This window comes from Heteronotia binoei, chromosome 9 (assembly GCF_032191835.1).
Source record: "Heteronotia binoei isolate CCM8104 ecotype False Entrance Well chromosome 9, APGP_CSIRO_Hbin_v1, whole genome shotgun sequence".
Lineage (NCBI taxonomy): Eukaryota > Metazoa > Chordata > Lepidosauria > Squamata > Gekkonidae > Heteronotia > Heteronotia binoei.
In genome coordinates, this window is record NC_083231.1 from 11,575,656 (window position 1) to 11,589,958 (window position 14,303).

General features: G+C 49.5%; 1 protein-coding gene across 1 annotated transcript in view; it reads right to left on the reverse strand.

Annotated features, from left to right (window-relative positions):
• The window catches only part of LOC132576927 (cytosolic beta-glucosidase-like), a 72,211-nt gene that overhangs the window by 42,793 nt on the left and 15,115 nt on the right, over positions 1-14,303 (reverse strand). Inside the window, exons 2-4 of the mRNA XM_060246226.1 lie at positions 13,108-13,335; positions 3,287-4,092; positions 702-825 (exon numbers count right to left, since the gene is read on the reverse strand). Of these exons, the coding sequence (XP_060102209.1) occupies positions 702-825; positions 3,287-4,092; positions 13,108-13,335 (1,158 nt within the window). The remainder of the gene's footprint in view (positions 1-701; positions 826-3,286; positions 4,093-13,107; positions 13,336-14,303) is intronic.

Consider the following 14,303-nt stretch of genomic DNA (forward strand, 5'->3'; position numbering starts at 1 on the left):
CATAGAATTGGACCCCCTGGTGCAATCTTTTTGAAACTTGGGGGATATTTTGGGGAGAGGCACTAGATGCTATATTGAAAATTTGGTGCCTCTACCCCAAAAAACAGCCCCCCCAGAGCCCCAGATCAATTCTTCACGATTTTCTACGGGAATAAATCTCCATAGGGAATAATAGAGTTCCTAGCAGACATTTCCCTCCCCTCCCCCTGCTTTCTGATGACCCTGAAGCGGGGGGAGGGTCTCCAAACCGGGGGATCCCCTGCCCCCACCTGGGGATTGGCAACCCTACACGGACCGGGACTGGTCCACAGAGTGATGTTTGGGGACCCCTGGCCAAGATTGTCTGGAACACTAAGTAAGACTAACTTCTGTTGTGCACCTCGCACTGATACCATCACTGAGTCACATGGGGGCACCCAATTTGGCACCCCCAGAAGGCTTGCACCCTAGGCAATCGCCTGGTTTGCCCACGGGCAGGGCTGAAGCTCTCTCATCCGATCGTATTTCAAGATAGCAAAAGAGGACCAAAGTGTTTTTCTTTCCTGTCTGTTACACATTTCCCCCTTCTCAGGGCATTGCCTTTGTCTGACGTTCATGAGCTTTAGCTTCAAGACTCAGCCAGTCAGCGCTAAATGCAAATGGGCACGTAAGAAAATTATATTAAGTTTGCACAATTGATCTTTCATCACTCTAAATTGTACCTTTTAAAATCTCCTGTAGAGTCAGCCTAAAATACTCCCAGCGTTGAGAGTCATCGAGTGGAGCGGGGTCACTTTGGGAAAACCCATTTTCGGTGATGTAAATTATAGGATGATTATATGTATCCTAGAACAAAGGAACAGAAGTTTTATTCGGCACAGATGTTAAGAAAAAGCCATAAAATCAGGTTCATTACCCTCTCTCTCATTTCAGCCACAACCCAAAACTGGTTTTCATCACATTGCAGTGACCCTATTAACTAAATTTTCTACAAGCCGACCTTTTACCTCGAACAACAGCAAGGCAAAACTGTGCAAATACCCATGAAGACAGAGAAACTGCTTATTTTAATGAGAATACTAAAATATCCTTTTTCTCCAGCATCACATCTGCCTTCTGGTCCCTTGCTTTTTAACCCCTGGGTCCTGGCCAAACTGGCTCCACAGATAGAAATCATCAGAATGTGGGGACAGAATGTACGTGCGCACGCATCTAGAAACGGGAATCTAAGAGGCAACTCCTGGGGTTAAGCCAGGGGTCTCCAACTTTTTTGAGTCTGACAAAACATGGCAGATGCCACCATAAAATGGCTGCTGCGGGGAATGGAGCTAATCAGGGCTTTTTTTGTAGCAGGGACTCCTTTGCATATTAGACCACACCTCCCTGATGTAGCCAATCCTCCAAGAGCTTAGAAGGCTCTTAGTACAGGGCCTACTGTAAGCTCTTGGAGGACTGACTACATCAGGGGTGTGGGGCCTAATCAGGGCTTTTTTTGGTAGCAGGAACTCCTTTGCATATTAGGCCACACACATCCCTGATGTAGCCAGTCCTCCAAGAGCTTATAGTAGGCCCTGTAAGAAGAGCCTTGTAAGCTCTTGGAGGATTGCCTACATCAGGGGTGTGTGGCCTAATATGCAAAGCAGTTCCTTTGCATATTAGGCTACACCCCTGATGTAGCCAATCCTCTAAGAGCTTACAGGGCTGTTAGTACGGTGCCTACTGTAAACTCCAGGAGGACTGGCAACATCAGGTTGTGTGTGGCCTAATATGCAAAGGAGTTCCTGCTACAAAAAAAAGCCCTGCAACAGAACACAGTGGGGATGTCTATCAGGCAATGTACTCTTCATAGAACTGGGATATTTAGAAATCGTATGTGCTGCCTATTTTTGCCACTTCAAGAAGCCTTTTCTTTCAAATGGTTCGTTCAGATAATTCTGCCTTCAGCTTCCAGCCCCAGCTGCCTGAAAAACCCCAAAGGACAAAACTCCGTCCATGTTTTCCACTTTACCGAGGACTTGGCTACTGAAATACGACTGACCCACGGGCCATCAATTCTGGGGGAAGAGACAGGGAGAGCCTTTGCATAGCAGACGGGGTTCAGACCCAATTTCTCAAGTCTGTCCGTTGTGTTAGAACATCCCTATTTTGATTTCTCTTTCCCCTTGCTGGTAACATTCTTTATTGTGCCGAGCGTCCGCCATAAAAAAGGGGAATGCATTTTTCATTGTCCATTAAATTGCACGTAACAAGAGAGTAGCAAGGAAATTAAAAGCAGAAGGGCATGCACACAAAACCTAGAGAGCCAGTTTGGTGTAGTGGTTAAGTGTGCGGACTCTTATCCAGGAGAACTGGGTTTGATTCCCCACTCCCTCCACTGGCTGCTGCTGGAATGGCCTCGGGTCAGCCCTAGCTCTCGTAGGAGTCGTCCTTGAAAGGGCAGCTTCTGGGAGAGCTCTCTCAGCCCCACCTACATCACAGGGTGTCTATTGTGGGGGAGGAAGGTAGAGGAGATTGTGACCGCTCTGAGATTCAGAGTATAGGGTGGGATATAAATCCAATATCTTCTTCTTCTTATGCCCTATGTAGATCTTCAAGCTGCCACCAGGCTCAAACTTTGTGCTACTGCTTCAGACAAAACAGGGCCAGTGCCAGGCTTCCTGATGTCCTAAGCTGGGAGAGTTGGAGCCACCCCCCTCCCTCCTGGGTGATTTAAATCGCCTGGGATGGCCCCAGAAGCAGCCACTGCCCTCCCACTCCAGTGAAAGGTCCCCGCTGATCAGCTGATTGGTGGGACCATTCACTGGCACAGGGAGTGCCGGCAAAAGCAGCCAGTTGGCCTCACCCTCCATTTAAAGAGCCTCCCAACCAGCTGGTCTGTGCTGGGGAGGCATGCGACTGCTTCTGTCGCCACATAAGAGAGGCCATGTTGGATCAGGCCAATGGCCCACCCAGTCCAACACTCTGTGTCTCACAGTGACCAAAAACATCAGGAGTCCATCAGTGGGGCCAGGACACTAGAAGTCCTCCCACTGTTGCCCCTCCCAAGCACCAAGAATACCGAGCATCACTGCCCCAGACAGAGAGTTCCAACAACACACTGTGGCTAAGAGCCACTGATGGACCTCTGCTCCATATGTCGATCCAATCCCCTCTTGAAGCTGGCTATGCCTGTAGCTGCCACCACCTTCTGTGGCAGTGAATTCCACCTCAAGAATTGCCCCACAAAGATGACATTGTAGTAATCAAATCTAGATGCTACCAGTTTATATTCCATTCCAGTGCTAAAAGAAAAAAACAAAAGCCGTACCTTGATGTATTTCAAGAGGTGGCGCAAACCCCACGGAACAACAGCCAGCCAAGAGCTGCCCGTTGCGACGGGCCACGATGGATCTGTCACTTGCTCTGCTTCTACGTCTCCAGTCCTACTCGGCTGATTACAGGTATAATCCTGGTGCTTAATTCTGCGGGTAGTATAGTAATTCAGAGCAAAGAAATCAGCAGTGCCTTTGATTGCCATCTTCTCTTCCTGGGTAAATTCTGGAAGCCTCGATGAGGGACACCCTTGCTTTTTGCTCATAGCAGAGATCTTGGATTTCATGACGGCCGGATAGTCCCCGTTCAGAAAGATTGGGGTAGCGAACCAATCCAGGCAAAATCCCATATACCTCTTAGCTGCTTCCTGGTCGTCCGGGGAATGCGGGTGAAAGGGCTCCGCCCAGTCCGAGTTGAGCGCTATCGACACGAGTCCACCCTGCTGCTTCCGGAACACTTTATCGTAAGTGTGCCAGGCTGCAGCATGAGCTCTGATCATGTGATGAGCGGACAGGTACGCCCCGGTACCAGGTTCTCGAATACCTGGGGCCATGGTGCCTTTTTCATAGCCGAGCTCTGCAACAATGTACGGTTCGTTTATGGTGATCCACAGCTTCACTCTGTCCCCGAAGGTTCGGAAGCAGAAGCGGGCATAGGCATCAAAGGCTTCCACGGTCGCACCCGATCGCCAGCCGCCCCGATCTTCCAAACACTGCGGCAAGTCAAAGTGATACAGTGTAACCATGGGCGCCACGCTGTTGGCTAGCAAGCCGTCAATCACTCTGTTATAATAATCAACTCCTGAAACAGAAAAGAAGACAACCGTGACTTGAAAATGGCCCTCTTTTTAAATCTCTTTTTAAAAACTTGGGGTGGGGAAGTGTTTTACCTATAAAGCGGAAGCAACCAAAGGGAGCCAACAAGCTGTGTAACGACACAGGAAACCGAGAGCCTAGCCCGCAGGGGGTGCTAAGGGGCAGCTGGCCTTCCAAAGGAACTGCCGGACTAGATGGACAATAGGTCTGGTCCAGCAGGGCTCTTCTGATGGTCATAGGTTCTTACTTATGCCTGGGACGCTGATGAGCGGCCACCAGTCAGAGAAGACAGCTCTGAGTTCAGTGGACCAAGATGTACCCTTAAGGCCAAGGGTTGCCAAGTCCAATTCAAGAAATATCTGGGGACATTGGGGGTGGAGCCAGGAGACTTTGGGGGTGCAGCCAGGAGACATTAGGGGTGGAGCCAAGATCAAGGCTTTGACAAGCATAATTGAACTCCAAAGGGAGTTCTGGCCATCTCATTTAAAGGGACGGCACCTTTTCAATGCCTTCCTTCCATAGGAAATAATGAAGGATAGGGGCACCTTCTTTTGGGGCTCATAGAATTGGACCCCCTGGTCCAATCTTTTTGAAACGTGGGGGGTATTTTGGGGAGAGGCACTAGATGCTATACTGAAAATTTGGTGCCTCTACTCCAAAAAACAGGGCCCCCCAGAGCCCCAGATACCCACGGATCAATTCTCCATGATTTTCTATGAGAATAAATCTGCATAGGGAATAACAGAGTTCCCAGCAGACATTTCCCTCCCCTCCCCCCGCTTTCTGACGACCCAGAAGCGGGGGGAGGGCCTCCAAAGCAGGGGATCCCCTGCCCCCACCTGGGGATTGGCAACCCTATTAAGGCCCTATATGGCCAGGGACCTGCATACCTTAGGGACCGCCTTTCCCCATATGTTCCCCAGAGAGCACTTCGGTCTGGATCACAAATCTGCTGTCAATCCCCTAAGGAGGCCAGGCTCATGACAACTAGAGCCAGGGCCTTCTCTGCAGTGGCCCCTGTAGTGGAACGAGTTGCCTGAAGAAGTGAGGGGCCCTGCGAGAGCTCATACAGTTCCACAGGGCCTGTAAGACGGCACTCTTCCACCAGGCATCTGCAAACGAGACTGCTGGCCACTACAGCCTTCAGGGGACGTCTGGACCGTTTCTTGCAAGCCGCCCTGAAGCAGCAGCAGAAAGGAACATCTAAGATCTGTTAACAGAGAACATGACTTTGCATTTAAGACCATAGCATCGAAACGTTAACTGTTATGTTTTAAACGTTTTTATGGCGTTATGAAGAAGAAGAAGATATTGGATTTATATCCCGCCCTCCACTCCGAAGAGTCTCAGAGCGGCTCACAATCTCCTTTCCCTTCCTCCCCCACAACAGACCCTGTGAAGTAGATGAAGATATTGGATTTATATCCCGCCCTCCACTCCGAAGAGTCTCAGAGCGGCTCACAATCTCCTTTCCCTTCCTCCCCCACAACAGACACCCTGTGAGGTAGATGAAGATATTGGATTTATATCCCGCCCTCCACTCCGAAGAGTCTCAGAGCGGCTCACAATCTCCTTTACCTTCCTCCCCCACAACAGACACCCTGTGAGGTAGATGAAGATATTGGATTTATATCCCGCCCTCCACTCCGAAGAGTCTCAGAGCGGCTCACAATCTCCTTTACCTTCCTCCCCACAACAGACACCCTGGGAGGTGGGTGGGGCTGGAGAGGGCTCTCACAGCAGCTGCCCTTTCAAGGACAACCTCTGCCAGAGCTATGGCTGACCCAAGGCCATGCCAGCAGGTGCAAGTGGAGGAGTGGGGAATCAAACCCGGTTCTCCCAGATAAGAGTCCGCACACTTAACCACTACACCAAACTGGCTCTCCAAACTGGCTTTATATGTTTTATACTCACGCATAAGCATGAGCATGTAAGTCGCCCCCGACCCCGCCTCGGCAGGGAGGGCGGGATAGACATGGAATTAAATAAATAAACTTAGAGAGGACAAGGAAGCATCATGCAGATGGGACTAAGAGCTTATTTCTCACTTTTGGCTTTCGGTTTGCGACTTTTTTTTTTTTTTACAGGTCCAGCTGTCTCGCTCTCTATTATCTTTACAGGGACAGCATTCGGCATTAAACTTAACTCTGCTTCCACAGCTGCGCCATATGGCCGGCCTTATCTCAAGCGTGCCAGCCGTCCTGCTTTTGATGCCGCATCTGATGCGGCAAGACGCCGCCAGACGTTGCACAGATCTTGGTGGCGGTGCCAAGGCCCGCGCACGCATCGCCTCCTTTGTAGCAAACCGTCTGTTTACCTACCCGGCAACCGAACCCATTAAGCACTTTTGGTGCCCGGGCAAACGAAACATTTCAGAAATCCCCCTCATGCTGAGTGTGGAAGGGAGTTGTGCTGGATTTCAAAGCTCTTAATATTGTTGATGAGAAGCAAGGAAGACTGCCGCTGCTAAAACTGGGGCTTTTTTGTAGAAAAAGGCCAACAGGAACTTATTTGCATACTAGGCCACACCCTGACATCACCAGTGTCTTGCACGGGGGGGTGCACAAACAAACCCAGCAGGAACTTATTTGCATATTAGGCCACACCCCCTGGCATCACCATCATTTTGCACAGGGCTTTTTATAGAAAAGGGCCAGCTGGAACTCATTTGCATATTAGGCCACACACCCTGGCATCACCAACATTTCACGCAGGGCTTTTTTGAGGGGAAAAAGGCCAGTTGGAACTCATTTGCATATTAGGCCACACCCCCTGTCATCACCATCATTTGTGCGGGGCTTTTTAAGAGAGAAAGGCCAGCTGGAACTTATTTGCATATTAGGCCACACCCCCTGGCATCACCATCATTTTGCGCAGGGCTTTTTACAAAAAAGGCCAGCTGGGACTCATTTGCCTATTAGGCCACACCCCCTGGCATCGCCATCATTTTGTGCAGGGCTTTTGTGTAGAAAAAAGGCCCACAGGGACTCATTTGCATATTAGGCCACACCTCCTGGCAACAAGCCAGCCGGAACCGCGTTCCTGTGTGTTCCTGCTAAAACCATTCAGCGTCTCCCCCCCCCCCCCCATCACATTGGCCATCTCACTGGCTTATCAAAACTATGAATCCTGGTTACCAATAGATGGGAAATGCAGACTCTTTGGGTCTGTGGTTCTTCAGAACAAGGAAACCTGCCTACTTGCAACCGTGTTGCAAAAAAACCATTCGACACGGGTGGTCGGTTTCTATCAACTCCTGCCAGAAGTTTGATCTCACCTTGGTTCAACACTGAACTCACTAGGAAGGTACGCCAATGCGTTCTCCACTTAAGAAAAGAAGAAGGTATTGGATTTTTATCCCGCCCTCCACTCCGAATCTCAGAGCAGCTCACAATCTCCTTGACCTTCCTCCCCCACAACAGACACCTTGTGAGGTGGGTGGGGCTGAAAGGACTCTCACAGCAACCTCTGCCAGAGCTATGGCTGGCCCAAGGCCATCCCAGCAGCTTGCAAGGCTCTTTTTTGTAAGCTCCTGGAGGATTAGCTACATCAGGGCCTAATATGCAAAGGAGCTCCTGCTAGAATTCCACCCCTGAGCAGGATACATTAGAGGTTAGATCCAAAGGTGCTGTATCGCTAGCCGAACGGTAGTAGAACTGGTGAAACAGAACTTCTACAGAGGTGGAGGCAGGGACGACTCGCCCACTAGGCAAGCTAGGCAGTTGCCTAGGGTGCTGGGAGTTGGGGTGCGCCAAATTGGGCTCCCCCCCTCTCAGTGCCCACGGCAAAAGCCTCGTTTGCCTGCCTTCCCCCCGCTGCCCTCTCCCTTCGCTTGCGCTTCCGCCCCCCGCACACGATCAGAGCAGCAGAGCCAGCCAGCCTGCCCCCCACCGCTGCTGCCTGCCCTTCACGGTGCTGCAAGGCGGCGCCGCGCTCCGTCGCCCCCCTCCTCCTCAGCCTGGGCTTACCGCCTTTGATGCGGCCGGCGCAGCACCTACTCCTTTGAAGAGCCCGCGGAAGGAGACTTTGCTCCCCCGGTTCCTGGAAAGAGGGGGGAGAAGCCTCTTTCCGCGGGCTCTTCAAAGGAGTAGGTGCCGTGCCAGCTGCATCAAAGGCGGTAAGCCCAGGCTGAGGAGGAGGGGGGGCGACTGATCTGCAGTGCCGCGAAGAGCGGGTGGGCAGGGGGGTGGGAGCAGCAGGCAAGCAGCCTGCCTGGGGCGCCACGCCCCCTCAGGCCGGTGCTGGGTGGAGGAAAAGGCATTTCTTTGCTGACTTCCCTGTCTGCTGACTTCCTGGACCAGAAACGGGAGGCAGAGCTGTTAGTCAGCTGGAGAGAGGAGGTCCCAGGCCAACACCATTCTTATGGGCAAGGGTCATTTTGTAGGGGAAAAGGTGCAGGAGCTTAGTATGCCCCAGGATCTGTGTGCGGTGGGGAGAGAACTCCCCACTCCGTGCAGACCGTGGCTGGAGGTTCTGGAGCTGTGCTCCCGTGAGCTTCTGCTGAATCCAAGACTTGCTTGTGGGACATTTTAAAAGGAACGCGATCATCAGAGATGAGTTCGGGTATTCTGAAACCTGAGATGCAGAGGTCCTTTCCCTGTGAAAAAGAAAAGGAGTGGGTTTTTATACCCCACTTTCCTCTAGGTGGCTTGCAACCTCCTTCCCCTCTTCTCCCCACAACAGGCCCCTTGTAAGGTAGGCGGGCTGAGAGAGTTCCGAGGAGACGGCTGTGACTGCCCAAGGGGACTTTAATATACTGGGTTTGACGCACAGAGAGACATGGTCGCAGTGATCAAAGCTCTTTATTTAGCTACAGCATGGTAACGCTTCAACTAAGACTACTGAACTGAGCCATCGAGGCCAAATATATACAGTCCCAGGTTCCCAAGCTAGGACACCATTGGATCATTTGAACAAGCAGGGGGCCAGTGATTGGACCAGAGGAGCAAGGATTTGAAATCTCCTTTACCTCCCGCCCCCCCCACCACAAACAGACACCCTGTGAGGTAGGTGGGGCTGAGAGAGCTCTCACAGCAGCTGCCCTTTCAAGGACAACTCCTTCAAGGGCTATGGCTGACCTAAGGCCATTCCAGCAGCTGCAGATGGAGGAGTGCGGAATCGAACCCGGTTCTCCCAGATACGAGTCCGCGCACTTCACCACTACACCAAACTGGCAATCCTCCAAGAGCTTAGAAGGCTTTTTTTACAGGGACTGCTGTAAGATTTGGAGGATTGGCTACATCAGGGGTGTGTGGCTCTCAACCGCTACATCATGCTGTAAAAATAACAATACGAGTCTGCCACTTCTGAGCAGCCCCGATACCTGGTTTACCTGAAGCTCACTCTGTCATGGGGTTTTCTTTTTACATTGTTTTTAAAACTAAAATTTAAAAAGATTGGTCTCCATGGTTTCCCTATGAAGAAAGGTTAAAATGCTTGGGGATCCTTAGCTTGGAGAAACATCGATTGAGGGTGACAGGGATAGAGGTTTACAAGATTATGTATGGGATGGAGAAGACAGAGAAAGAAGTTCTTTTCTCTCTTTCTCGCAAGAACTCGTAGACACTCAAATTGCTGAGCAGTCGGGTTAGAACTGATAAAAGGAAGTACTTCTTCACCCAAAGGGTGATTAACACATGGGATTCACTTCCACAGGAGGTGGTGGCGGCTACAAGCACAGTCAGCTTCAAGAGGGGACTGGATAAGCATATGGAGCAGAGGTCTATCAGTGGCTATTAGCCACAGTGTATTGTTGGAACTCTCTGTCCAGGGCAGGTGATGCTCTGTATTCTTGGTGCTTGAGAGAGGCAACAGTGGGACGGCTTCTAGTGTCCTGGCCTCCCTGATGGACCTTCTGATGGCCCCTGGAGTTTTTTGGCCACTGTGTGACACAGAGTGTTGGACCGGATGGGCCATTGGCCTGATCCAACATGGCTTCTTTTATGTTCTTACGGTTGGGATGTGAAATAGGTTGAGAATCGGTCCCTGCCGTTTTTTTCAAACAGGACTTTCTTTTGAAGTTTCTAATTCTCCCCTTGCTCTTTGAGGGAAAGAAATGTTTATCCAAAGGAATGGCGGTGGCCTTTTCCATGTGGAGCCGATACAGTTTCTTCAACAGATCACTGCTCAGCAGAAACGAGAGGCCGCCTAATGAAAAGCGGCCGACTTGGGGAACCTTCCGTGCCCTTTTGCTAAATTTAAAGTTCATAATATTAATCAGAAAAGTGTTTACAAGAAGAAGAACCCAGCGGGTGGGGGGTGGGGGGGGGCAGGTTCTAAAAAATCGCTGCTGAATTTCAAAAACACATCATGGTCTCTCGTCTCATCATAAGACTGTCTGTTAAACGTCTCCAAAACGAGAGAAACCATCTCTGCATCCTGATGCAGTGAACCAGGCAAAGGCAAAGGTGCCCGTGGTCTGAAGGGCTCTAACATTTCATGGGGAAATGAAAAAGCCACCGGAGTGGGTTAGCGGTTAAGAGCGGCGGACTCTAATCTGGAGAGCTGGGTTTGACTCCCCCCTCCTCCTCCACAGGAAGTCTGCCAGGTGACCTTGGGACAGTCCCAGTTCTCACAGGACTCTACCCCTAGCAAGGGGACTGTTGAGTTGAGGTAGATTGCAACTGTAAGCCGCTTTGAGACTCCTTAAGATAGAGGGGGGGAAGGTAAAGGTAGTCCCCTGTGCAAGCACCAGTCATTTCCCACTCTGGGGTGACGTTGCTTTCACAACGTTTACAAGGCAGACTTTTTACGGGGTGGTTTGCCATTGCCTTCCCCAGTCGTCTACACTTTCCCCCCAGCAAGCTGGGGACTCATTTGACCGACCTCGGAAGGATGGAAGGCTGAGTCAACCTCAAGCCGGCTACCTGAAAACCCAGCTTCCACCAGGGATCGAACTCAGGCCGTGAGCAGAGCTTAGGACTGCAGTACTGCAGCTTTAACACTCTGCGCCATGGGGCTCTGCTTATATAATATAATATAACCCCTGCTTATATTAAGCAAGTTTGGCCACCATCCCCCCCCCCCCGCCCTCACCTGTCTCGCAAGGGTGTTGCAAAGAGAGGGAATCCTGTTTCCCAGCCGTCCACCACGGCCAGATGCAGGCTGCCTGAGCATCCCTAGCAGCTGAGCACCCACCCCGAGTCACTCCCCGTCAAGGCCCGCATGACTCCCCTCTCCTGCGACTGGCGGGGAAGGGGCTGTGATTCCTTCCAAGGCAAGAAGGAAAGGAAAAAGGAAAGGTCCCCTGCGTAAGCATCAGTCATTTCTGACTCTGGGATGATGTTGCTTTCACGACGTTTTCATGGCAGACTTTTTACGGGGTGGTTTGCCATTGCCTTCCCCAGTCATCTACACTTTCCCCCCAGCAAGCTGGGGACTCATTTTACTGACCTCGGAAGGATGGAAGGCTGAGTCAACCTTGAGCCGGCTTCCGCCGGGGATCGAACTCAAGTCGTGAGCAGAGGGCTCCGACTGCAGTACTGCAGCTTGACCACTCTGCGCCACAGGGCTCTTTAAAACAGAGAAAAGTGGAGTATAAAAACCTACCCTCATTCCTTGTGGGGAAAAGATTTCATAAAAGAAGTACATTCCAGTTTGTTCATTCGCAATGCGTATTGAGACCTCGGTTGTCCCAAATGAAGCCAGATTTCTTCGCCTCCAGTTAGAGGGGAAGGGTTGGGGCAACTGTTCAGCTGAAGAGTCTTTGTCAAATGAAAGTCTTATTTCTCTGAAGGAGACCTGTGGGGTAGGAGGAAGGGCACACCCAAAGCTCACAGACAGCCTCATTTGCTCACTTTTCTGCCTGTGTCCCAATGGGCAAAATTACCTCAGTAAAATTACCTTAGTCAACTCAGTTCTTTCTGAGGACACAGTCAACTGCTTAACATACTCTGGGGAACTTCTGGGATACAACAATTCCAAAGAAGTGGAATTGAAAGCATCAGGCCTCATTTTGAGTAAGAGCTCACAGGAGCGGAACTCCAGAATGTCTAAATTTTATTGCGCTTTCTTTCTTCCTCCCCACCTCAAACAAAGCTTGCTTCCAGGCTCCATTGTTCAGCCCCCGCCTCCCCCCCCCCAGGGAGAATTTTGCTGAACTTTAAGATTTGACAAACTTTCTAATATTTTTCCCCACAAAAAATGGGAAAATAACCCAAACATATAAAGAAGACAGATGGAAATCTTCATCAGGCAACTGTGGCCACATAAGAGAAAGTCACTTTAAAAGCATGATGGGAGTAAGGTTTTATTATGACAATTCAAGAAGCATTTTAAGGTAGATGCTGAGCTGATTTAATTTAGTACACCTTCCGGAGTTGTCAGGGGTGTGCGGCATTTGCAAATGAGTTGTGCTAATGACTGGCACCTCTTTTTCCTGGAGAGCATTATGTGTTCATGAAATGTGCTCATGAACCCAGCATGGCCATCCAATTTCTCTGAAACATGACACAAAAATGCCTGTAAAACTGCCTGGTTTTGACACGTCGACCGGCTTTAACCAGCACAGACAAATTTGCGTTTTGTCCTTATATTCAACCAAAACACATGGCTGCATTGGCTCATATCCACCTCCATTTCCCTTTGACCTTCACCCTTCCCTTTTCTCTCTACCAGGACACCCCTTTTTTAAAAAAAAAAATGGAAAGCACCAAGTGCCCCGATGGGAGTAATACCCTCCCCCCAAAAAGACAAACAATAATATGTAATTCTCAATATAGCAGCACACAGCAATATCACTTGTCCTGCTGCAGAAGATAATAGTATGAGCAAAAACCAAGAATAATCAGCATCGGTTTTGAAGAGAGAGAGAGAGAGAGAGAGAGAGAGAGAGAGAGAGAGAGAGAGAGAGAGAGAGAGAGATCGTCTCATAATTACCCTGAACAAAGTTGCAATTTCCAAACTGCACTGCAGAATAGCACACCAGATTAATTATGCCAGACTGCGGCAGTAACCTTGAATTAAAGAGGCACACAACTTTCTATTTTAAAGGAACAATTGCCTTTCTGGTTGACGAAACCTGTCGTCCCATCAGGTAACAGACGTGACCAGGAAAGAGAGAAGCGGTAATGAGTCAAGCCAAGCTGTTTGATACATTTCAAATCTTCCTCCCACAGAGCGTAGCTGCTGCAAGCGACGTCGCCGGTCTGGTTCTCGAAGACCCGCTCTCCCGCCTGGTGGGCGAACGTGTCCCAAACGCTGGGGCCTTTTCCATCTGCATCCCAGCCTCCTGGGGAAACACAACACAACGGTAACTTGTCAGGACATGGGAGAGGCACATGCTGAATTTCAAACTGGACAGAGAGAACATAGGGAACACAGGGAAAATAAGTAACAGAAATATAAATCTAACCTACAAGAATCCAGTTTAGATCACTAGATGCACATAACAAACAATTTACAAAAACAATACCTAATATGCTAGGTATTAAGAGTTAAGATATAGCCTACCGTTCATTCTGTTAGGCACAAAGGAAATATTCACAAAGAATTCCAAAACCGGGTCCCAAAGCAAATCATATTCTATAGCCAAATCAGTATCATTTTCAAAGAAAGGGGAGGGACGGTGGCTCAGTGGTTGAGCATCTGCTTGGTAAGCAGAAGGTCCCAGGTTCAATCCCTGGCATCTCCAAAAAGGGTCCGGGCAAAGAGGCATGGAAAACCTCAGCTTGAGACCCTGGAGAGCCGCTGCCAGTCTGAGAAGACAATACTGACTTTGATGGACCAAGGGTCTGATTCAGTATAAGGCAGCTTCATATGTTCATATGTACCCATTACATACTGGCCCCATAACTTATCATACCACATTTCAATCGTGGGGGGTTCCAAATTTTAGCAATCGTCATACCAGCTATCGCCAACATTGTCGAGATTAAAGATTTCTGATCTTTATTCACCAATTTATCAGGCCAGGTATCAAATAAAAGAAGTTTAAAATCTACTGGAATGGTTAGATCGAATATAAGTTTTATTTGCTCTATCCCTTTATTCCAAAAGCTGGACATTTCCACCACATATGATACGATATGATTGTAAAATTTCGTTTTACAATTGCTCCAACAATCTGGACTTGCGGCCCTGGAGATTTTATTCATCGTGACAGGGTTCAAATACCAAAGTGAATACATTTTAAAAAAAAAAAATTGGACAAAGATAAGCAACGGGGAAAAAACCAGACGTTTGTTTTCATCTTCAATT